The following is a 27,069-nucleotide window of genomic DNA, read 5'->3' as shown; positions in this document are numbered from 1 at the left end:
GTTTTTTAAGGTGTTATTTTCTTCAGCAATTTTTTGTGCCTCTTTTACCAAACTGTTGGCTCTTTTTTCATGATTTCCTTCCATCATACTCATTTCTCTTCCCAATTTTTCCTCTACCTCTCTTACTTGATTTTTAATATCCTTTTTGAGCTCTTCCATGACCAAAGACCAATGCACAATTTTCTTTGTGGCTTTGCGTGTAGCGTTTTTGACTGTGTTGTCTTCTTATGAGTTTGTGTTTTGATCTTCCCTATCACCATAGTAACTTTCTGTGGTCAAGGTTTTTTTATTGTTTGCTCATTTTCCCAGTCTATTTCTTGAGTTTTTACTCCACTAAAATGGGGCTCTGCTTCCAGAGTGGAAGGGGCACGGTCCCAAGCTTCAGGTTTTTTGTGTAGCTTTTTTCAGAGATAATTCTGGAGACCTGTAAGTTTTTGGTTCTTCCAAGGTAGTACAGAGCTAGGAAGAGATGTGTTTACTACTCTCCTGTCCTATGCTTTGGTCTGTGAAAGACCACATGCACTGTTTTCTCTCCTGGAACTGTGACCAGGGTCCCAGCTCCTCTGTGGCAACAAGCTCTGGTGTGCTAGTGTTCCTTCTTGCCCTGGGACTCAGACTCAGGATTGAAACTCAGATATGAGTATAGGCAATGCAGCAGAGCCCTGCCCCTAGTTCCAGCAGAAGGACTACTGTAATCTCTTTTTGACCAGTTATCTGGCTCCCTTTCTGTCTATAGGCTGAGAGTTCCAGCAACTGCCACTGCTAACACTGATTTCAGTCAACTACTGGTTTGCTTGGGTGTGGCCTGTGCTAGACTGCGCTCTACTCTCACTCCAGTGTAACAGACCTTTCCAGCTGATCTTCTAGTTGTTTTGGGATGAAGAATTATTTCACCTGTTCTTTTATTGGTTCTGCTCTTCCAGAATTTGTTGTGAGGCATTATTTAAAGTTGTTCAGAGAGGTTTGAGGGAGAGCTCTGGTGAGTTCTTGCCTTTTCTCAGCCTCCTTGGCTCTGCACCTTGAGAATTGTTTAAATGTTTGATAGTTTGTATTTCTTCCTTCAAAAACTGCTTGTTGCTATCCTTTCACCATTTATTTGCTGGGAAGTGGTTCTTTTATAAATTTGAATCTATTCCTTAAGTACATGACACTTTTGTCAGAGAATCTTACTGCAAAAAATCTTTCCCTGTTATTTGTTTCCTTCTTAATTTTACCTGCATTGGTTTAGTTTGTGCAAAAACCTTTTAATTTTATGTAATGGAAATTTTCCATGTTATCTTCTGAGATCCTCTCTATTCTTAGTTTCATCATGAATTTTTGTCCCAACCAAATATCTGAAAGGTAATTTCTTCCTTATTCCTCTAATTTATTTAAAATGTCATCTTTTATGTCTAAGTAATCTATTTATTTGAAGTTTGTCTTGCTGTATACAACATAAGATGTTGCTCTATACTTAATTTCTGCTAGACTTCTTTCCAAATTTCTCAGTAGTCTTCCTCAAATAGTGAGTCCTTACCCCAGTAGCCTGGAGAATTTAGAGTTACATACTAGGCTACTAGATTCATTTGATTCTTTTGTTCTATTCCTCCTCTCTCCCTCTGGTCAAACTTTATATTTTAACCAGTACTAAGTCATTTTTATAAGTATTGCTTTGTAACATAATGTGAAATATAATGTTACTAAACCCCTTTCTTTTCTACTTATTTCATTATTTCTCTTTAGGTTCTTGGCTTTTTTGTTCCTCTAGATGAATTTCATTGCTATTTTTTCTAGATCTATGAAGTAATCCTTTGGTAGTTTGGTATGCCACTGAATAAGATATACTGTAATACTTTATGAATGAGTAATTAATATTTATCTAATGATTTAAGACTGTATTCCTGTAAAGACTATTTTGTAATAGCATTCATAGGGCAGAGTGTGGTGGCCCCCATTCTAGTTGCCACCGCTAGGATGGCTGAAACTGGTAGATCATTTGAGTTCTGATCTGCAGTAATATTAAACCTCATACTGTAGTTTCCCTGGTTTTTTTTTATCATATCTACACTTACGATATGTAGACTTATCTGAAATCATGATTGTTAGTCCTGCTTTTTGAGTTCAGTTGAAGCATAACTGATTTTCCTTCAGCCTTTCATTTTAATTCTAAGCAAATCTTTATATTTTAAGTGTGTTTCTTATCAATAATATATAGATGGATTCAGATTTCTGATCAAGTCTGCTGTCCTCTTCCATTTTATGGGTGACCTTATGCCATTAACATTCATGGTTATGGTTATGAATTGTGTATTTCCCTCCATCCTGTCCTCTTGGTTTTTTTTTTTTTCCTCTCCTCCCTTCCTCTTTACAAAGAAATTAGAGAGAGAGGAGTTTCTCTAACTTTTGTGATATCTAAATGGCAAATCTATTTTTGTTTCACTGCCTGTTATTTCTTCTTTTGCCCTACCTTAGAATTTTCTTTCTTTCCTTTTAATGCCTCCTTCATGTTCCCTCATCTGACAGTGGACCAATCTTCATTGGTGACAGTTTTCTTTTCTAAGTGTTCAGATATCATCTTTTTAATAGCACTTTTAAAAATTTTTCCTGAAAACGGTCCTCAAGGTCATTAGTCTATAGTTTTGTAGAATCTTCTTTTCCCTCTTTTTTGAAATTTATGACATTTTCCTGCCTCCTGCCTTAATATTCTTATTTTCCATGATTCCTCAGAGATTTCTGTTCATAGTAGTTGAGGGATCACATCTTCAGATTTGTTCTTCCAGGTATAAAGTGTGGTCAGTTAAATCTAAAACCACTTTTTTATATTTATCTTTGCTTATGTGTCCCTCTCTGCAAGTTCCCTAATTCTTGTTATCTCAGCATTTGGAAATAATCCTTTCTTTGATTTTTTAGTACCGTGCAATGACTACTTAACCTACTTAAGAAATACAGTCCTCTGATCTATAATCTTCATTTCTCCTGAGTCACCTATTTATTCACATTTGCCTTCTTCCCAAAATTAATTCTTCTTTTCATCAAGGAAGATTCTTCATTTTGGGGCTTCTCAAAAAAAATTTCCTGCAATTCTTTACTGCCATGATTATAGTACATCAAATTAGGTGAAATTCAGCTAGTTCTTTACTCTTAACAGTTATTACTTTTTCCCAACCTGTATATATCTCTTCCATTGTATGTAATGCAAACTGAACAGCAGTATCTGTATTTTGAGAGTGTTTCTGAAAAGAAAAGCAGTGTTGAGAATTTCAGTTTCCTACAATTCCATACTAATTTCTTAACATTCATATTTGCTGTGGACATTTCTTATCCATGTTTAGAAAGTAGACTTATTTCTGCCTCTATTAATTGAAACTAAATTAACTGAAATACACTTAAATTTACAAGAATATAATTTATATTCTAGACAATCAAAAATTGAAAGAAGCAAGAACTAATTGAGATCACCTACTTTATATTACTTATGAGAAAAATTAAGTTTTTGGAATAAGGGAAAAAACCTGTTAATCAAGGTTGGGCGTGGTGATAAATTAAGCCAAATTTATTCTTGGTAGATTTTTTTCTGGTCTAAAGGATTTCAACTGCTCCTGAGTAGCAGGGACTAGTTCTAAATCTTTTATATCAGAATTACTGGTTTAGAGATGATGAACATAAGTGGTAATATGACATGTTACATTTATTGAGATCTTTTTTCCTCCTTGGTACATCTTACTGATTTTTTTCTTTTCTAAAAACGTGGAAAGGATACTATTTTCTCCCTAGCTTTTATCATCTACATAGTCCATAGGTTTCTCCAGTTCATTTAAAGTTTTTTGTTTATATTAAAAGGTCCAGATATGTTTTATCATGAAGGAAGAAGACCTTCATTTTATTATCTTTGTCAATATGGGAAGGAAGCTTTCCCCTCTAACTCAAAGTATGCCTATCCGTTTCCCTTTGAAGAGTTATAAATTGTATCCTGGAAAAGTTTTGATCTGGCTTTTTTCTTCTCACGTCATCTCACCTCTATCCTCTCAAGAGAAGGTCAGCATTGATGTAAATAATTCAAATCCCCAGACAACTCTCTCAGCCAAGATAGGGCCATAATTCGTAGAGGCTTCCTGCGTGAGGGAAATCTGGAGAAGAGAGCAGTGTCTTTGAGCCAGTTGGGTAGAGTAGAAGCATCTTTGCTGTAAGAAACAATTTCAGTGTTTCTGGTCAGTTTCACCACCACACAGTTAAGTTATTAGTTTAGCTCCTTTCATGATCACAGAACCATTTGCCTGTGAGGTGGAAAGAAACTCCACAAGGAACTTGATCTGAAGTACAGTAATTTGTACACAAATAAACAGGAGCCAACTACAAGTATAAAAAAGGACCGAGACTCATTGAAGAAATTGCTTAAAGTGACTCTTCCTTTGTAATACATGATCATTACTCAGATTCCCCAGGTTGCCCACTCCCGATACTCTTCCTTTGCAATACATCATCATTACTTATTTTTTTGTAGTATTTACTTAGTGTGAAGCTAATGGAAACTCAACCAAAGGGGAGTTATCGGTCCTGGTGTTCACACCACCTTATGTCCAGTATCAAAAAAAAAAAAAGATTTTCTTACAATAAAATATATCTTGGCTTTCAGGGCCCACCACAATCTGACTCCAGGCTATCTTCCTAGTCTTATTTTATACTTCTCTCCTATATGTGCTTTATAGTGGACTTTAGCGAAACGGAACTTAGCTCTCAATCTATCTTATACTATCTTCATCAACCTCAGTAGATTTGCACAAATCATTCCCTGGGACAGCAATAGAATCCCACCGCATTTCCAAATGGTAAAATCCTTTTCTTTCTAAAAGGTTAGGTTCAGGCAGCACTTCTTCAATGAAGCCTTCCATAGTACCCCTGAACAAGGAAGTTTCTTCCTCCTCAGTTTTGTGTGTGTGTGTGTGTCTGTCTGTCTGTCTGTCTAATCTACTTGGTTGTTAAGACATTTCAAAGACTATGGTATTTTTCATACTTGTATTCCTTGTGCCAGCACAGTACATTATACATAATATATGTTTCAGAAATGTCCATTACATGTTCAAATTTAATTTTTTAAAGCTATCCAGCAGTCCTGGTTAGTTATTACTTTAACCAATATTCAGTTTTGATCAAAATAGAAGCTTTGGGGTTCCAATGCAGCCACTTGCTGATTTGTGGGTTTATAAAGCACATTATGCTGACTTCTTTATAGTCCTGATTCTTTTGAATTAGAGCTTCAAGTGCATGATAGCCAAGAAGTGCCACACAGCAAGAATCTCATTTGAAAATCTACTTCACTCAAATTGGGCACTTGGGGCAATCATTAGTTCTTAAAATGTCAGAAACTTTATCGGAGATTTCCACAATTTGAAAAAAAAAGTCACCGTGAGTTTAGAAACAAGGTATAGAGAGGGAGGAAGAGCACAGAAGTTTCTAGAATTTGCTTTAAAAACAAACAAAACTTCTGGGATGTACTTAAAGAATATCCTCAAGGACACCATTTGTCCTACATGGATTTTAGGTTAATATTTTCAGATTTTGATCCCCCCTATTGAAAACCTTTTTCCTGCTCAGCCATTTTTGAAAAGATAGCAACAATAATAATAGCTGTCATTTATATAGCTCTTTAAGGTTTCCAGAGAGCTTTACAAATGTGATTTTATTCTCACAGCCACTGTGACTAGGTTATTATTATCTAACTATAGATCTTCTAATACTCAATATCAAATAATGTAGCTCAACAACAACCAAGAAAAACTGCTATAATCTCGCATCTCCAAGTGCCTTTCAGATGTCTCAGACTCATGTATACTAGACATGTTAAATTCATTATGTTCAAAATAAAAGTGGTTTTCTTTCCCCCGTGCCACCTCCTACCACACACACACACACACACACACACACACACACACACGCAGGCATGCATTTCCTGTTACTATAGAGGGCAGTACCATTGTCCCAGTCCCTTCAGGCTCACAAACTAGGAGTCATCCTGGATTCCTCACAATCTCTCACTCTTCCATATCCTATCTGTTGGCAAGGCCTGTTGATTTCACCTTTGCAGCATCTCTCAAATACGTCCCCTTCTCTCCTCTGACACTGCCACAACTCTAGTTGAGACAACTCATCATCTCAATCCTGCACTATTAGAATAGCCTGGATCTGCCTGCCTCAGGTCTCCCCTCAGTCCAGGCCATCCCCCATTCAGTCACTAAAGTGATTTTCCTAAAACACACGTCTGCTCATATTAGCCCCCTAATCAGTAAACTCCACTGGCTTCCTATCTATCACCTCCAGGATAAAATACAAAATGTTCTGTTTGACATTCAAAGCCCTTTGTAACCTAACAGTCTCCTACCTTTCCAGTTTTCTTACACATTTCTCCCAGTGATGCTGGCCTTCTGGCTATTCCATGAATAAATCACTGCATCTTTTAGTTCCTGGCATTCTGGCTATCCCCATGCCTAGAAAGTTCTCCTTTCTCTGCTCTGACCCTTGACCTCCTTTTAGTACCTTTAAGTTCCAACCAAACCTCACCTTCTACAGGAAGCTTATCTAAGTCCAGTACCTTCCCTCTGTTAATTATTTTTTTTTATTTATCCTGTATATAACTTGTTTTATGTATAATTGTTTGCATGTTATCTCCCCTATAAATTCCTTGAGGGCAGAAACTTTAGCCTATTTTTAGGTGGTCTTTAGCCTATTTTTTTTAATCCCCAGTACTTAGAACATTGCCTGGGACCCTGAAAGGTTAAGAACCTTACCCAGGATTCCATAAGCCACCAGTATGTGTCAGAATTGGGACTTGATCCCATTTCAGCCGGACTCTGAGGCCACCTCTCTATCCACTCTTCCATTTCTGCCTCTAAATTAAAACATAAAGTGATCTCAGTTAAACAAGATTGACATAAGTCTTTCACAAGAAAAAGAGCTTTATCCCCTTGCTATACACAGGTCAAAGTGATTTCTTTCATTACCATCTTCTCAGGCTAAAGAAGTTTGGCAGTCTTGTGTGCCTGGGTGCTGAAGTCTGCACTCCCAAGGATCACTAAACAGAGGGTGCTCACACAGAGTGTGGCACTTATGAAGGGGCTGTCCTTTTTTCCAAAAGAGGCCATCATTCAAACCCCTGACTTGGATTTCACCAGAAAATGTTGAGTCATGTCAAATTCTCTGGTAGCTATTTGCCAAGGCCACAAGGGCAGATGGTGTGCTGTCATTCCTGGCCCAGATATACACAGTAAACCCAATTCCTTTGTTGCTGTCTAGGAAGAGAATTTGACAGGACTTGTTTTGATTTTTACTCTAAAGAAAAGATTGATTTCCTTCACTCTCCAAGTTTGTTTTGAACTTCTAATATGGCTTTTTTGTTTTGTTTATTATAAAAGCAGGGGTATAGAGCTCAAAAAGCAGATTCCCAGAAATAAAACAACTTTAAGTCAGAGATAGTCTGCCAGCCTGGACTATGATGATCATTGAAGCCACATTAAAACTCCATGCCAAAACTTTAGCCTTTAATTTTTTTTTTAAATAGCTCATCAAGTAGCTTTTCAATGTGTCATTTATAAAAATTTTAAAGCATGCTGAATTTTTTCTTAGAGCATGTGAATCCAGCTATGTATATTAAATTTATGGATTCAACTGATACAGTAACAGTCAATAAAATATACTTAAATCATTAAACTCATAAAGAAAATTCTCTGAATAGCTATAATGAATAAATCTGATTCTGTAATCACAGAATCACATTTTTATCTTGATGAATTTTAACCAGAAACCCTCAGAATACTCTGTAACATCAAAAATAAATGCTACATTTCAAATTATGACTATTTAATTCAAGTATTTACTTTAGAACCTATGATAGTAAAAGTGGTTGGTTTTTTTTTAAATGAGGCAGCTAGAGAGACTTGTTCCTTAGAAATACCAATAAGGTTTGATAAGATTGGTATGAGATGACATGGGTCTTTCATTTATGTCTGTACATGAACTAGCAGTAGGCTTTCATCCCAATTTGCATGACTGTATTTCTTTGCACTCTTACATCACTGTTCAATTTCATTTATCTTCCATTAGCTTTCTTCATCACTACCATTTTCAAACCTTCTTGACTTTTTTGAGGCATCTGAAAAGTTTTTTTAAATAAAATTCTTTTTAATCTGAAATGCAAAAGACCTCTTTCTTGTCATTGCCTGCTCAACTGGGGTCCCAATTTAAACATAATTTTGCTGGAAGGCAGGGGGGATAGATGTGATAATGTCTCATTATCTCTTCCCAGGTATGTGATCCTCTAATCACCAAGTCAATGAACAGTTTATTGAGTCCCAAATATGTGTGTAGCACTGTACTGGGTACCATGGGGGTTGGGGAAATAGAAATTCATAGAATTAGAAAATTTCTGAGTTAAAAATGGATTTCCAAAAGGGGACAGGAAAAAAAAAAAACAAGAACAACAAACCTTGGATTTAGAGTTAGAAAATCTATGTTCAAATTCAAGTTTTTTTAGTCATTCTCTACATGAATTGGGGCAAAATCACTTAATCTCTCTGGACTTGAGGTTCTCACCTGCAAAAAGAGGGAGCTAGATTCAGGAACTCTAGCTCAGAATCATATAATATAGTCCTGAACAGAAATCCTTTCTACATCATTAAAATAATGATTATAATTCTTTTCATTTTCTTCAAAACAAATTTGTGAAGTCAGTGGTATAAATGTCGTTATCATCATTTGAAAGAGGAGACAGATTCAAGAGAATGTGGTTTGTCCATGATCACACAGCCCTTCAGAATCTGAAGTAAAACTTGGTTTCCGAGTGGCTTGATTCCAAGTCCAGAATTCCATCTGACAGATGATCGTCCATCTTTTACTCAAAAACCTCCTGTGAATGTCGGCCTACTGTTAGCCTGGTAGGATTTGTTCTTGATGAGGCCACGCCTGCTCCTACATTTTCATTTGTCTACATAATCATTCTTCCTTGTGGCCACTTTCAAACATTCATGTTCCCTAAGCATCCCTTTTTAATGACACATTCTAGAATTTTGTTCAGGAACTTAAGCTTACTAGCATAGAGTTTTCCCAATCCACTTTCTTCCTATTTTTGAGAATTGTTACAAAAGAGTTAATAGCAGAGGTTGCCTCCCAAAATGTACTGGATAGTTGTGGTAGTAAACCTAATGTACAGCACACACCCAGATATCACTGTGCCCTGCACACAACAGGCACTCAGTAAATACTTGTTGAATGAATAAATAAGTGAATCAACAACAAGCAGATGTAATTAAATGTTAAACATTATGGCAGTACTCTAATTGCTGTACAAATTCATAGGAAGTTGGTTCAGCTCCCATGGAAGAGATGTAATCTAAGCTAGTCATAGATCCTAGGATTTAGAGCTGATTGAAGCTTAGAAATCATTTAGGCCCTTGACACATGGGTATAATTTGGATCAATTTTGTGTTTGTGAGATAGAGAAGCCAGTATCACTAAAGTAGAGAATGTTCTACATTGAGGAGTGGTGGAAAGTGAAAAAAATGCAAGTAGGTAGGGCCCACTTTGGGATTCCTTGGGTCATTTTGACCAGGGGAGTAATTTGCTGAAAGAAATATTTTAGGAGCATTATTATGGCAGTAGTGAGTAGGATGGATTAAATAAAGAGAATCTATAGTCAAGAAAGCCAGCAGCCATTTGTTGAGGTAATATAGATATGAGGTATTAAGTACCTTGACTGGCATATTTACAAAGTAATAGATTTTTAGAGAGGAAAGTGAATTGGGTAATAGTGTTACTTCTGATGTGATACTGTCTGTACAAACTGTCCCAAAAGTCTTGGTGCAGTTATAAGCTTTAATAGGTTAAAACTACACTAAGATTTTTGGGATACCCTATACTTAGTGACATCACATAAATGGTAAATAGATCATCTTCCTGTTAGTGAAAAGAAATGAAAGATAACATTTATATGCCTATCTCTATATGTATTCAAACATATGCTCACATACATACATAATCATATACATTTCAGAGGAATAGAGAGAAAAGAGGGCCAAGAACAGACCCTTGGAAAACACCCACATTAAAAATTTGAGAAGAAGGTAAAGTTCCTACCTTAGGAAACTATTAAGGAAAAGGAAAAAACCAAAACATTTTCAAATCCTTCCTGGTTCAAGAATTTGTATGGTAAACTCAAAAAGGAAAGAGAATGCTCTTAAATACGTGTGCATGTGCGCGCACGCACACACACACGCACACACACACATACATCCAATAGATAGGCTTCATATATTACGATTGATCACTCAAAATTGAATTAATGAATAAATTGGCCTGAAGTGCAATGTGCACAGCTGAAATTCTGGAGATGACAAAATATACAATATAACTTCTGATAGATACGCTAGCAGACTGCTTTAGCTTTCAACATGTAATACATAGTATGTTATATGAAATTAGGTCCATTAATTTATAAATATTTGTACTTGGAAGTCTGGACAAAAAAATCTCCCAATAAAGGGTATTTGGTAAACAAGTTTGTCCTGTACCACTTTTTCACCTTGGATAATTATAACACTGATTTTATGATAATGTTACATGCAAAATGAGTTTTATTGGGTAGTTGCTTAATCATCAGAACCATTAAATAACCGCCAATTGTATCCCTAAAACTTCTATAATTATTGCTGATATTTCTACCTAAAATTAAATGCCTTGCTTTTAAAATCATGCTTAAATTAATATAATATTTTTTATATTTCTTAGGATCATCGCTCTAGATTTGGAAAGGTTCTCCAAGGCCCTCTAATCTAACCCCTTCATTTTACAGGTGAAGAAACTGAGGCCCAGGGAAGTTAAGTAATTTACCCAGTCACTCGGGTAGTAAGATCACAGGTGAAGTTTTAGTCTAGATCCTCTAACTGTATAGCAAGTTCTTTTTCCATTGGAACCCTTTGCCTCCCTTTTAAATGGCATTAACCCTTAATACAAACATTTCAAAATTGAATTGACTTAGAAGCTCAAGTGAGAGTTACTTACAAGTTTGAAAAGCATTCCCACACTGGGGAGCTTGCTTCTAATGTACTCTCCGGTAACAACACCTGTGAAGTACCTATATCATATTTTAGATAGATAGATAGATAGATAGATAGATAGATAGATAGATAGATATAGATATATAGATATATAGATATATTGATATACACCTATATATTATACATACCTATTATGTGATATTATACCTGTATATTATGTACCTCAAATTTAGTGCCCTGATTTCCAACGGAAAGTAAAAAACATACTCACACTTGGTTGGAAAATGCAAAGTACTTGTTGTTGAAGTGCATGTTCCACAATGTGGCTCCCACTTAGACACCCTCCTTCCCCTGCCTCCGCCAGCACCGCCTGCGGTTTGTGATTTGACTTCAGCATTATACCATTTAGTTAACTGATAGGAAGTTCACTATAATCCTGCAGTGTTTCAGGGAGAGGAAGCACACTGGACCCAAGCTATCAATGAAGACACTATTTATTGGTTGATTACCAGTCAGGTTCTTCTCCCCTCCCCAGAGTTCATAGGTTTTATTGTTGAGCCAGTTACAAACCTGGAAATCCTGTGTTTTCATTCTGTGATGATTGGTTATACCAGAATCAAAAAGCATTGACCCAAGACCACTAATAAAAGTGAAAATGGTGGGCTTCCTCTACCCATGCGTGCAACTTTTATTTGTCTAGAGATTCAATAGTTCAACAAACATTTATGAAGTGCCTGCTACAAGTGAGGTACCATGTGAGGAAACACAAAGGTAAAATGAAACTGTCTCTGCTCACAAAGAGCTTATATTCTTCTGGAGGGATGTAACATATGCAGATAAGGAAAAATAGGCATCTAAGGAAGGAGTGAGCATCTATTGCTAAGCGGGAAGGTAAGGTCTGGAAAGGATTCATTTCCAATGAACTTGAAGGAAAATAAGAACTCTGAGAGGAGTAGTTGAAAATGGGGGTGAGGAGAGTTTCTAGTGCAGATGCATGCATTTAGAAAATAGAATGTTAAATTCAGAGAAAAGCTATTAATCTACAAACATGACTAGACTTCCTCTATCCTTTAAAAAAAAACAACAAAACCTCTCTGTCATCCCCTCAAGTTACTGTTCTATATATCTGCTCCCTTTCTTGGCATAACTCCTAGTAATAAAGAAAAGGGAAAAAAACCCTCCTGTACTCGTTGCCTCTGTATATGCCATTCTTCAGCCTCTTCCTGTCTAATTTCTGACCTTGCCACTCTAGTTTAACTGCCCTCTCAAAGTTTACCAGTGATCTATTAAATCCTTCTCTTACTCCTCATATTTCTGGACCTCTCTGCAATGCTTGACAGATATTGACAACCTTCTCCTGGACACCCTATTCTTATTTTTTGTGGCACTACTATTTCCTGTTTCTTCCTTCTGGTGTCTGTCTGATCTTTCTCTGCCTCTTGCCAGATCATCTGCTTTTCTCATTGATATGCCCCAAGTCTATGTCCTAGACTTCTTTTCTCCTGTCTTCTTAGCAATCTCCTCTTATCCCCAGGATTCACTTATCTCTGTGTAGATGACTCAGCTTTACATATCTAGCCTTTCTCTTTCTTCTGACATCTAGTACTGTAGTATCACCAACTACCTGCTGGACATCACTAGATTTTCCATAGATATCTCAAATGCAAAATGTCCAAAACTCAACCCTCCTCCTAACTTTTCTGTTTATGTCAAGGACACAACCATCTTTCCAGTCACTCAGGGTTCGTAACTTTGGAGTCATAATTAACTCTTTCCTCTCCCTTACTTTCTCTGTTCAGTCAGTTGCCAAGTCTTGTCAATTCTGTTTCTACAAATCTTACATCTGTCCCCTTCTCTCCACCCACAAGGCCACCATTCTAATTCAGGTCCTTGTCACATTACCTCAGCTACTATAGTAACCTCGTTATTGGCCTCTCCACCTCCAGTGTCTCCCCTCTCCATTCCCTAATAACTTAAGTCAGCAAAATATAAAACAAACCCACGAAAGTAATCAGCCTTTCTGTATATTACCAACACAATCCAACAGGAAGAAATAGAAAAATAAATTCCATCCAGAATAATCATAGAATGTATAAAGTGTCTGAGAGTCCTGCTACCAAGACACATAGGAGTTTTATGACTATTACTACAAAACTTTTTACACAAATAAAAACCAGCCTAAATATTTGAAGAGAGACCAACTATACATGCAACTGTCATGCCAGTATAATAAAAGTAATACTATATAAATTAATTTATAGATTCAATGCCATGCCAGTCAAACTGCTAGTGGCTTACTTTCCAGAACTCAAAAATGTTTCTTGTCCTAGAAACTAAATTCATTTTGAAGAACAAAAAAATCAAGACTCTAAAGGGGAATAATGGGAAAAAGAGGAAAGCAAATGGGCTTATAATAGTATCAGGTCACAAATAGACTACAAAACAGTAGTTATCAAAACTAGTTAGTACTGATTTCAGAATAGAAAAGTCGATCAGTTTAGATATACAAGACTCAGAAGCAATTGAAAATAAGAGCATAGTATTTGATAAACCCAAGAATGTCCAGTATTGGTATAAAAATTCGCTATTTGGCAAATAGCAAGAGGAAAGCTGAGAAGCATCCTGGAATAAATTTTATTTAGACAATGGCTTTTTAACATGACCTCCATAGACCCCAAAACATCTATGGACAGACTGCAGTGGGCCTATGAACTTGGTTGAAAGGGGGAAAATACACATCTTTATTGCTACTAATTTTAATTTAAATTTAGCATTTTTCTCAGTTAAAGAAACAAACATTATTCTAAGGAAGGATTCATATGCTTCATCAGACTGTCAAAGTATTTCCATGACACAATAAAAGTTAAGAACACCTGATTTAGACTAACATCTCATATCATACATCTAAATGAAATCCAAGTAGATGCTAGACCTAGATATAAAAGGTCACATCATAAACAAATTAGAGGAGAGAAGAAAATAATCTTTCACAACTATGACTAGGGGAAGAATTCTTAACCAAATGGGGATAAAGGATGGAATAAGGGACCACAGAAGATAAAATGGACAGTTTTTTATTGTGTAAAATTCTTTTTTTCCTGTACAAACATGCTATTGAGTTAGAATTAGATGGGAAATAGGTAACTGGGAAAACTCTTTGTAGCAAATTTTTCTGTTTGAACATGGAATGGATAAGGATTTGACCTGTGATGTCATTGCTATGAGGAGTTCTCTCTATCAATTCAGGTTGGTGTCTTCAATTTATAGTCTTAGAAAATTGCCTAGAGCATGGAGAGGTTAAGGGACTTTTTCCTAACATGTGTCAGAAATCAGACTTAAACCCATATTTTCCTTACTTCAAGGCCAACTCTCTATCCACTCTCCCATTTACTCTCCCTTTCAACATCCAGAAATATGTTGTCTGAAAAATACAGGGAATTGATACAAATCTATAATAAGAGCCATTCCTAGTAGAATAAATGGTCAAAGGATATGAACAGGCAGTTCTTAGAAGAAAGGCAAGCTATCAACCACTATATGAAAAAGTGTTCCATATCAACAATAGTAGAATTACAAAATAACAACAACTCTGAGGTTCTATCTTATGCCCTCAGATTGTCTGTGGAAAGAAGGGCATCCATTCTATTACGATGTTGGTAGATCCTATGAAGTGATTTAATCATTCTGGAAAGCAATTTTAACTATAAATTAAAGGTCATTAAATTGTGTGTACCCTTTGACCATTACTTTGATATCCCAAAAAGATGATAGAGAGAGTGGAGTCATATGTACAAAGATATTTATAACATCACTTTTTGTTATGGCAAAAAACTAGAAACAAAGTGGTTGCCCATCAACTAGGGAATGGTTGAACAAATTATAGTAGCTTAACACAGTGCTTAGCACATAGTAGGTCATGTTTCTTATTGATATGTGAATGTAGTGGAATACTTTTGTGCTGTAAGTAATTATAAAAGCAATAGATTCAAAGAAACCTAGTAAGATTTGTATGAAGTGATGCAAAAGCAAGTGAGCATTTGTACAATAACTGCTACATCATAAAGGAAAACAAGTAAGTGAACAACCATGATTCCAGACCAGATACCATTTCATAAACCTGACGACAAGCCATGCTTCCTACCTCTTAGCATGGAAGTGAAGGAAGAGAAGTAGAGTGAGACAAATTTTCAGGCCTAGTCAATGTGTGAACTTATTACTATGACCGATTTGTTATGAAGAGGGGATTTTTGTTTTAGAGGTTACTTAAGTTGGAATGATAATGATTTAGAAGGAAGGAAAAAAGCATCGGTGAAGAAAGTATGTGGAAGGGAGTAATATGAAATACCACTAGAAATAATGGTTTGCAACCAGCTTATCGTAGTAATTAAATGTCAGCCTAATGAGTCTGAATTTTATTGCAAAGGCAATAGGGAGCCACTGGAGGTTTGTGAGAAGGGAAGTAATATGGTCAGAACTGTTTCTTGGGAAGATTATTTTGGCAGCTGTATGGAAGATTGATTGGAGCAGAGAGAAACTAGGAACTGGAATGCCAATCAAGAACCTTTTAGTGAATGTAAGAACTGATCTTTTTTAATATACACACAACACACACAAATAATGTATATGTGTATATTCATATATACATAGTAGTATGTATACATTATATATTCATATATGTATGTACATGTATGTGGGTGCATATGTGCACACAAAGTCACACATACAAAATTTCATTGACTATAATTTCATTTTTAACCCATCTGCATGATTGGACTAAGAAATCAAGACTAGGAAACAATCAAGTCCTTTGGAAGAGAAGAGTAGATTCTTTGTCTTTGCTTATGTTACTTTATATTGTTTTAGAGATGATATTTTGAAGTTTTTTTAAATGTCTTCAGCCTGAGTTTTATTATTAACTGTTGATGTTACATTTTAAACATTTAGATCCCTTAACATTTCCATTTCACAGAAAGGAAAGAGGGCCAGATCAGGTGTTGAGCAGAAATTGGAGGTGAAGGCTGTTATGCAGGTTCCCAGAGAGGTCTTGTAAAGCCTTTATATACCTAAGAGTTCGAAACCAGGAAGCTGGGTGTGCTAACACCAACATGAGTAGGAAGAATACAGTGGGAAAAATGTGGTGCTCAGAGACAGAAGACTTGGACCTTAAGCAAGTTAGTTAACCTCTCAGAATATTCCCTCATCTGTAAAATGGAGATATTATTAACATAATAAGATAATAATATTCCTTCACAAGGCAACTAAGAGGGAAAAAATTAAACGTGCTACCTATTAATATACTATATGTAATTGAGAGGCAACATGTTGTACTGGGTAAAGGACTGGCTTTAGTGTCAGGAGACCTGTGTTCAAATCCTTTTTTTTCTTTTTTTTTAAACATTTATATAGTACTTTGTGGTTTGCAAAGTGTCTTACCTATTTAACTCATTTGATTCTTACAACAACCACCAAGCCTTGTCTTCATTACTTTAGGTCCTGTACTGGAGTGGTGTCAAACTCAAAATAGAAACAGGGGAGGGGCCACTCAATATTGCATAAGGGTACTTTGCAGGCATATTGACTTAGAAAACCACACATGAACATTACCTGTGATCTATTGTACTTTTATTTATTTTGTTAAATATCTCCCAATAACATTTTAATCTAGGGCCCCACTGACCCAGAAGCATTGCAGGCAGCATCCCCTAGGCTGTATTTTGATACCTTTGCTGTACTCTATATAATGCTTTTCTGTTTCTGACACATCTTACTTCTTACACATACTAGTTGTGTGGCTATTGGCCTAAGACTGTAAGTTACAGAGGAATTACCAAAATGCTTTAGTAGAAGAAGGTTCCACAGTGGGGGTGAAATTGGGGATGAAATCACAGGTCCAGACCAAAATACATTTTTTTAACCAAACCTCTATTTTCATTGGTATCAGGAATACTTGCTGAAGTATTCTATTAATGAAAATTAGCATGTAACTTGAAGTCTTAGGGATTCTGAGGACATTCAGAAAATTTGGATAGGGCAATATATAGATAGTAAGCATCAGAAGCAGGATTTGAATACGTTTTCCTATCTGGGACCAGCTTTCCAAAAGAAGGTCTGTCCATCTGTCTGTCTATCTCTCTGTCATAAAACCTATTTGTTGGGGTGCTAGGTGGCACAGTGAGTAGAACACCAGCCCTGGAGTCAGAAGGACCTGAGTTCAGATTCCAGCTCAGACACTTGACACATGTACTAGCTGTGTGACCTTGGGCAAGTCACTTAACCCCAATTGCCCTGCCCCCCAAAAAAACACAAAAAAACCTATTTGTTTATATGTAATATATGTGTGTAGTTAATAACTCACATTGAGACAGATAAATGAGATGTACTAATTCTTAACAGTGTCTGGCACATTCTAGGCCCTTAATACATGTTTATTGATTGAACATCATTGTTGTTCTTCCTACCATGATATGATGCCAATGTGTCCTGTTCAGTTAGATCTGGTACAAACAAGCGTCCTTGGAATATCACTTTGCCATACCTGTTGGCAGCATTAAACAACCCTAGTCTAGACTACACAAAGTATTTCCATAGTGATGCTGAAAGGCTTTTCTCCCTATCTTTAAGTCAGTCAGTTAATGATGAATTTTCAAGCAGCCTGGTAAATGAAACACCTAATTTTTATTAGACTGATACTTGTCTTTAGGCTGTTACCATGCTTCATAAGCTTCTGAGGACAATGAATACCACTGAGCTGTGTTCTTTATTGAATATGTCACCACTGAAAGTAGGATAAGGCACATTTAATTTTCAGAGAGCATTTCCATTTTAACAATTTCAATAACTTTAAATTAAATTATGGATTTATGTTAAATTTTATAAAAATGGAGTGCTCCCCACAACAATGAGATAGCAAGAAAAGCATTAAAGTGGCATTGCTGAGTTTGTGTATGGCACAGGAAATGAGCAGTAGGGCCACAATTACAGGTGTGAACCCTGTCAAAATAGTAATTTTTAATAGCATAAAATGACCACAATATTACCATTCAGCTAATTAAAATAGATGGAAAGTAGCATAGCCTTGTCAATAGACAGGAAGTCTGGAGTCCTTCAGAGCTTTCTGAATAAATTGTTTCCTTATCAATTACCCGAAATTCAAGTTAAATTTGGGGAGCTTAAGTAAGCATAGATTGCATATGAAACTTCCTTCAAGATCGACCCAATCTAGAGGTTGTGGAAACAGCAGACTGCACCAAAGGACAGTGTTAGCGACCACTTGTTAAACTTTAACGCTGGAGAGGTGAATACAGCCAGTTCTGACTTGCACTATTTCCTTAGTGTGAAGAACAAAGCATTTTGCTTAGTCTTGGTTATAATAATTGGTCTTCATGCGGCTACAAAGTTTGAAAGTACTTCATACAGATAACCTCATGTGAGCCTCACAACAATCCTGAGAGATAGATAGTACAGGTACTATTGTACTCAATTTACGGATGAGGAGACAGAGGATCATAGAGGTTAAATCACTTGCCAATGGCACACTCATTCGTTTAATTAACATGTGTGATTCTGGGGAGTGAGAGACAGGGAAGCAGTATAATATATGCACAGGTGAGTTACTACAAAGTATTTTCTTTGCAGCGGGGTGAGAATATCAACAACTGGGGATAGAGATAGGGATAGAGAAGAGACCCCGTCCAGGAGGTGGCATTTGAGCAATGCCTCCAAGGAAGCCAGGGATTCTAAGTGATAGAGGGTGATTATGGGAAACCATTCTAGGAATGGACCTCAGCAAAGGCATGCAGAGGGGGAGAGCGGAATGTTGTGTATGCCGTATAAATCAGTAAAATCGACAAAAGCTTCTAACACAGCTGTTTCTGACAATTCCAGGCTGTGGAGAGGAGTAGATAGTGGGCACTGACCTCCTCCCTTGTTTGGCAATTCACCAGTAAAATGTAAGCTCATTAAGAGCAGGAGATTAAAGAATATTCCATTAGAGCCAAACTTATATACAGGCAAAGTAGGGTTCCATGTATAAGACATGATTGGAGGTGTAAGTGCTACAAGCTCCTATCATCCCCAGATTATCAACCTTATTGGCTTGCGGTAGGAGACTACCATCCCTGAAAATGTCCCTTGGTTAGACAAAAAAGGTCTACTGTCTCTAGAACTCCACTGTTGAGATTCACCTATGGGACATGATTCTTTCTTTCCTGGGAAGAGAAGACAATCTCTATAGGCTCCTATTAGTGTATCAGCATAGATTGATTTAGCAAATCAGTTCCTACCTTGCAAAGCATAGAGAAGTCAGGTTATTAAGGGGTCAAACCCTAGGCTAGGAAAATTTAAGTTAGTCAGTTGTGTTTTGGAGGGCCAACATAGAAGAGTTGTGTCTTCTCCTAGCTGCATGGTTTCTTTGTCCATTTCTGATACTTTACTCAACTTACATCTAAATGTTATGATTTGGATGTTGTGCTGAACTGGTTCTCTCCTCTTCTTCCCTCTTTTACTCTTTGATGTAAGTGACTGATCTTTAGCTAGGGAAAGGAGGAAAGATACATTGTGAAATATATTTAGAAAAAAAATATGTCAGTAACATTTATTTTTAAAAATAAACCTTTTCCTCGTAAAAAAAAAGTGATGTATTTATGAGGTCAAACCATTAACATAGCACAGGCTTCACTTTATGCAATAGGTGTATTTATTGAATGTCTATAATATGTTCATAGAACCACAGATCCAGAACTGGAAAGAGATCTTATAGGTCATGTTGTTCAACCCCCTTGTTTTACAGATAAGGAAACTGAGACCCAGGGCAGGTTAGTAACTTGCCCAAGGTCACAACAAGGTGGGAATTGAATCCATGTGATCTAACCCCAGAACTCGTCCCCTTTCCACTCCACCAAACTGTTCATCATATAATATTTTTAGTGTACGTAGGACATCAGCTGTTTAAAGGAAATCTTTATTCCAATGGTTAAGTAGAAAATTTATCTTATAAGTGAATAATCATCCCCTAATTTATTGGTTTGATCCAGTTTGTGTATAGTGGATTTTCCTCAAGGTATCCCTATGTTAAATCTACATAGAGATATGGGCATTAACCCAGAAGCCTTTTGCTGCATTCTTTTATTATTTACATAATCTGATAACTGCTAGTCTTCTGACCAGGAAAGTGCCCCAATAGTTGGCTACATGAGCTTTATTTTGATCTTCCTGTCATCTTTCCTTTTTATCCTTCAGGCTTTATTGAGTCCTTCCTGTTAAGAGACCCTACTTTGTGAACTAATTATGACAAATATTGACACAACATCTGTTTCCAACTTTAAATTACCTTCTAGTCTATAGGAATTCATCTGGAAGACATAATTGTGATTAAAAAAAATTCTGCACAGTAATGCAACCTGTGGGAGGCTTAAAAAAAATTGTAGCGAAGCTGTTGGGTACTGTGGCTGGGTATCTGCTCATGTAACAATGTTTCCATAAACGTGTACGTCTAAGTGGGATTAGATGCATGTGAATGAGTTAGACAGAAACATGCTAAGAGTCAGTTTCATCCTTATTTAATATTAATGATAACTAGAGTTTATATAGTACTTTATGATTTCCAAAGTACTTTATAAACATTACCCCATTTAATCTCACAGCAAAGTGAGGCGTGTCAACAGGAAATCACAACTTCACAAAATATCCGTGAAAAACTGGGTTTATTACAAGAGAAATGAATATGCATTCAGAACCTTATGCAAGTACAAAGAGTTCTCAATCCAAACAGAAGCTTGAAGGACCCTGGTCTTCTGACCCTAAGTTCAGGACTGTTTCTACTTTTCTACCCTGATTCCTTTCAGAAAAGGAGAATGAATGCTTGGAGCCTGATAGTGGCAGCTGAGCCCCGCTTAATGCAGTAACACTGCTACCAGATATTTTTGTGCCATGAGCCCATATTTGTCTTAGGTCATTTCTGACGTGTTTTATAGTTACTTATCTCACTTATCCAGTGGAAAATGTGGAAAAGCTGCCTTTAATCAACTCCCAATATTGTTATAGAAAATCCTGACCTGACATCGAAGCTGGCCTGAGCTTGCACACCTACCTCCTTTTTGCAGCTTTGCAAAGCATCAACATCTGGTGTTATCCACATCGTCTTAGGGAAGTGTTCCAGATGCTTGGGTTATTAAAGTCTAAGCAGTATTTGTAACCTTGAAACAGACACTCAAAACAAATAAACAGAGTTTATAGTGGTAATTTTGGTTAGTCAGGATGTCTTTCTGCTGCTAATTGTACAACTTGTAAATGCTGTGTAAATATTAGCTTTATGGTATTGGATCTCTTGTCATCAACGTTTCCTTTCCCATAGTTTCCTTGCTGGATTCCCAAACAGACACTGATCATGTAGGGTCAGCAGCAGATGGATTTAGGATTATTTTTCTGTAAGTCTTGTTTCCACTAAATAGCAGATATAAAAGAGAAGTGACAGTGAAGTGGTTTTTTCACCAGTGTCCTATATGATAAGGTTATAGGAAATAAGTTTTATTTTTGTACCTCCTCCATAGCTTTGAGTATTTCTTTTAGTAACACACTGTAGGTCTGGAGTGATATTCCTGCCCAAAGCTGAACTTGCCTAATTCCATCAACAGACCCCACTACTGTCTCAGTCACTCAGGTGATCCTGAGACTCCCCAATCTCACCTCACTTCACTTGCTCGATCCCATTGTTTCTGCCCCCATATATTGTCTCCCCTGCTAACTGCATCCTCCCACAAGAGCTGTGGACACAGTACCCTGGAGGAATTTTGGAACTCCTAGGTGGAGCTGTGGATAGAGCTTTGGACCTGGAGTCAGCAAGAACAGAGTTCAAATTTGCCTTCAGACGTCTACTTGCTGTGTGACCCTTAGGAATTCTTTCAGTGGCTGTCTGCCTTAGTTTCCTCATCTGTCGGATGGACATAATAATAGCACCTGGCTCCCAGGGTTGTGAGGATAAAATGACAGTATTTGTAAAATGCTTTGCCAGCCTTAAAGCTCTATAGAGACATTAGGTGCTATCATCATCATTAGCCATGGGTCAGGCTATCATGGTGGCTAAGACCCCACTGCATCTAGCTGGCCTGATACCATGCTCTTTCAGGTCAGGCCATTTTCTAATCTGCCTTTGACTCCCCCACACCCACCAGTCTCTTGATCTGGGAGCTGTAATCAAATCAACATTACCACTGTTACTGGAAAGCACATCTCCCCTGACCTCCCTGTTGTCACACTCTCCATCCTATGACTTCCCACATCAAAACGCCCTTCCCTGGACACCACTTTGCTAAATTTGTTGTCTCCTCTAACCAAGACTGAAATGTCCTGGATGGCAGAGACTATCATTCTTTTGTATTTGTATCTACTGCAGTGCTTAACACAATCCCTGGCCACTCACATCTGCCTGCCTCCCTGGGCTTGCTTGTTGTTTAATGTTTTTCAGTGGTCTGACTCTCCATGACCCCATTTGGGGTTTTCTTGGCAGAGATACTGGAGCAGTTGATTTGCCATTTCCTTCTCCAGCTCATTTTACAGATGAGGAAACTGAAGCAAACGGTTAAATGACTCACCCAGGGTCACATAGCTAGTAGGTATCTGAGGCCAGATTTGAGCTCAAGAAGAGGAGTCTTCCTGACTGCAGGCCCAGCACTCAGCTCCCTGTGCCATCTACCTAGCACATCTTTGCTTGACCACCGCCTTAGTTCTGGCTCTCTACCCTGGACTATGACAACATCCCTCTTTTTGGTCTCCCTACTTTGAGTCTCTCCTCACTCTAATCCACCCTCCAGACAGCCATTCCAAAGTGTGCTACTTAAGAAATGACCATTGATTGATTCAGAGCATGTTAAAAGATAGAATGCAGTTTAGATATAGCCAAATCTAAGACACTCATTTTACAGTGAATTTACCTGAAGAGAAGATACTTCAAAGGTCAAACAGATGGTTAGTATCAGAGTTGGGGTTAGCACCTAGATGTCTCAATTCCCAGTTGCATTATATATTGAGAGCTGGAAGGGTCTTTCGAGATCATCTGATCTCTAGCTCTGATAAGAAAACTGAGGTCCAGAGACATATAAGTGACTTGTCTAAGGTCACCAAGTAATAAATAAAAGAAATATGTCTTGAATCCAGTTCCTCTAATGGAAATTCCATGCTTTTTCCAATCCACTGTATCACTTCTTATTAAAGAGCAGGCAAGTTAAAAATCTATGGAAATATACTGGCAATAGCTTCATATTCTGTTACCTGCTACATGATAGAAAAGAAATAGCCACATTTTCCATAACAAATTTATTTTTAGATTCATAGGATGAATGATGGAAGGTTCCTTAGCCATTAGCTAGTCTAAACCCAAAGAAGGTAAAGTAAGTGACTTGCCTCTGGTCATACCAGTGATGAGTGGCCCGGGCAGGTATAGCCCAATTCCTCTCCCTCCAAACCAGTCTTAGACTTTTCCTTCTATGCCTTGGGTGGTCATAGCTGAAGTGCTTCAGAGCTCCTCTCCTCTTAGAGATTTCTCATTGTTTCTTACATTATTTTTAATGAGAATGCTGGCTTTCTGTAGCATTCACGGGAATTGCCTGCTCTTGCAAAGCCTTTTTTCCCACAGTTTATCTATCTTCACTATAACCCCAACCCATGGATTTATGCCTCCTGAACATGTTTCAAAATGTCTTTCCTCCACAGCAATACCTCAGGAACTTTTTCAATGTGATGCTTCAGTCTGCAACATCTCCATTACAGCTCAACAAAGTGGGCCTGACTCTGTCGAAACATACCGTCTGTGAGTTCTCCCCCTTCTTTAAAAAAGGCGTCTTTGACTACAGCAGCCATGGAACTAGCTAGAGCTGAGACCGAGCCCAGCAGCAAACGCAGTGCCTTCCTTTAGCAAGACTCCTGAAACACAAAGAAAACGCTCACGCAAAGGTCTCAGTCTAACTCTTCGCAGCTGAAAACAGATATGCAACAATTCTTTCCTTTACCTTTTAACGTTTTTCCAATTTAGTGCCTGTGTTTGGGAATAGAATGTTGTACCATTTGTTTCTACCTGTGGTTTCCATGGCAAGGCGCAGTCACTGTTGAACCCCAGGTGAATACGGCTCCTTCCTGTTGCTCAGACAATTCATTTCCACATGGCAAGTTTGCTTCACTTTGGCTTTTGCTCTGAAAATCTAGCTCATCGTTTTAGAGAACCTGGGTAATATCTGATTTCCTTTTTTACTAAGATGTATCCTCATATCTGCTTCCGTTAGATTCTTTAGCATTTCTTCTCAAGAAAGACATTTTTAATTACTTGATTTTATTGTTTGTTTTCCTCTTGGACTGACAGCTTTTGTATAATACCCAGAAGTTGATGTTTACAAAGAATTTCATGTTCTGCAAGAGAATTTTAAGGCAAATCATGTCTCAAGTCTTCCATGCTTGACTATTTGGATGTAATGTAAACTGCATCACTTGATATAAACATATATGAAAAACACGCAGAAAGGATATTCCTTTGACCTTGTTAAGTCCGAATGTCTGTTTTCTAATTTCTTAGAATGTACCTTTCATGCACTCTCCGCTTTTTCAGTAAAGCAGAACATGAGTGTGTAGCAAGTCATATATTTTTTAAAGGATATGTTGTTCATGTTTGTGTTACATTCTCTATAAGTGCTTCAGTTGAAATATTAGAATTTACAATGTTTTACTAAATGATACTTAAATTACTCAGGACTTATGTAGAATTGCACATATATATATGTATATATATATACATATATATATATATATATACACATAATGTAATATCTGCTTTGTGGTGTATGAGGAAGAAATGTAAGTAGAAAGAACACATGTATATGCAAATTGTATATATTCCCATCCACAGATTTATATATTATATATATAGACATATTCTTATTGATCAGTTGTATCAAAATGTATGAACTTATACAGAATTATTAAGGGGCATCACAAAGGTATTTGCTTCATGCAAAATTGAAATTGAGCTGCTATCAATATTAAATGAAATTATGGAAGAATCTGTGCTCTAGCTAAATTCCTTTTACAATTTGTGACACAATCATTCTTACCGTCACCTCTTTAAAATTTTAGCTATTGTAGTTGGAAAATATATAGATGTATAATTTATCTGTGTGTATGGCTGGAAACTTGACAGTCACAAATGAGCAAATAACAAAACGCGGTTACATTCAGCCGTCCATTTTGGATATACTGATGCTGAAATATGTTTGTAGATGCTGTTTTTCTCACCAAGTAAAGCCCACTATCGCATAGACTAACTATAAAAGTATAGATTGATTGAAGTGAATGAAGTCTTCACTGTTTCAGGTAGGGAACCTACTTCCCATTGCTTGCAATCATAGTTTGGACTGTAAGCTTGGGGGCAAAGTACGGGGGGATTACTGTTAGAGAATTTAAAGTAAGAAATTAAAGGATAGCAGCTGGAGAGATAATAGTTGTATGTCATTTACTTTAAGAGTTGGAACTCTAAAGATTATCTCTCATTTGCTGACTAAACCAAATACTTTTCTTCCAAGTGACCAGATAATCTATGCGGCCTGCTCCTTTAGGGAGTAAGGAGCTCTCACCTATTCAGGTCCCCCAGCTTTCAGTGCCCACTTGGCAGGGGTAAATGGATCTTCCAGTTGCAGTTGCCATTTCCAATAGTCAAGTTGGAGCCAGGAGCCCCAGGTTCAAGGCTTATCTCTGCCAATAAGTCTCTTGGGTCTCAGATCATTATTAATACTGAGGACAACAACCCACATGAGGTAAGTCATAGCTGCCATTACCCGCATTTCAACAATGAGGAAATGGAACCTAACTGAGCGTATGGGCCTTGTTAGAGATCATACGGCCTCTGAGGAGGGATTCAAACCTACATCTTTCCCACTCCAAGTCCATTACTCCATTATGCACCATACCCCATTATCTTTCTTTTGCTGTCTGTAAAATGAAGGCCTAGAACAGATAATCTTTAAGATATCTTCTAGCTCTAATATCTTATGATTGTAGCATGCATGAACAAGATACAGGCTAAGTTGTCTTTATTGTCTCCAGGCCAGTGACATGGTATACCTTCATACAGATAGAACATGAGAGAGATGCTGAAAGGAGCCTGACTGACAGTATTGAAAGCACCACATTTGGTCTCTACCACCTTAATACCCAATGTGGAAAAGCAGTGGCACTTAAGATAATGAAATTGAGGAAAACATGAGTACCTGCCCTAATAGAAAAGAAATTCATAAGAGAAAAGAGTACAATATTATAGGAGCCCAGATATTGCATTTTCCAGATAGCTTAAAAAGGGGAAGATTCCAAAGAATGAAAAAGATCTTAAATGTCACCTTTGAACTCCCGCATCCCTCACCCCGAAAAAACCAAGAGGACATAATAAGCCTACTTTCTCATCTCGGTAAAATCTTTACAGGAACACTGTGGGAGCGTAGTCTTGGAGCTTGAAGGGATGTTAGACATCTATTCAACTCCTCCTCGTTTTGCAGATGAGATAATGAGGCCTAGATAGATAAAGTGACATACCTAAGGTCACTCAGGTAGTAAGTGGCAGAGCCAGGATTCAACCCCATGTCTTTTTAAGCCCCAATACACTCCTTTTCCCACTGTAGTATAATACAGTGAATACAGATGGGAACAGACAGGCTCAGAGTCACAAAATCATTTTAGAGGTGCAAAGAATTCAAGATATTCCTCTAAGCCAGTTGTTGATTTCAGAAAAGCATTTGGCTCATTAAAAGAAGGGGAAGCAATAAAAACTCTCCTGAAACCATGTCTCTCCCATGCAGACATTAAAACCATGCCAAGGTTCCATGGCAGCACCAACCATGGAGATGAATTTGTTCAGCTACTGGCTAATTATCGACTTGGGAACAAGCGAGGCATAAAACAAGGTGGTGTATTGTCACCTGGGTTGTTCACCATTGCCATGGACAGTGTCCTGCCCAGAGTCCGAATGGAATCCAATATCTGTTAATGGGGAGAATGTCCACATGTTCTTTTTCCAAAG

At 37.3% G+C, this 27,069-nt stretch overlaps 1 protein-coding gene across 2 annotated transcripts in view; it reads left to right on the top strand.

Annotated features, from left to right (window-relative positions):
• Positions 1-25,063, top strand: part of KIF16B (kinesin family member 16B) — a 385,946-nt gene extending 360,883 nt beyond the window's left edge. For both annotated transcript variants that reach the window (XM_036749261.1, XM_036749260.1), the window contains one exon: positions 23,727-25,063. In XM_036749261.1, the coding sequence (XP_036605156.1) occupies positions 23,727-23,885 (159 nt within the window). In that variant the 3' untranslated portion in view covers positions 23,886-25,063. The remainder of the gene's footprint in view (positions 1-23,726) is intronic.
• The last annotated feature ends 2,006 nt before the right edge of the window (positions 25,064-27,069 follow it).

Source organism: Trichosurus vulpecula, chromosome 3, assembly GCF_011100635.1.
Source record: "Trichosurus vulpecula isolate mTriVul1 chromosome 3, mTriVul1.pri, whole genome shotgun sequence".
NCBI lineage: Eukaryota > Metazoa > Chordata > Mammalia > Diprotodontia > Phalangeridae > Trichosurus > Trichosurus vulpecula.
This window is presented reverse-complemented; position numbering and strand designations above follow the sequence as displayed.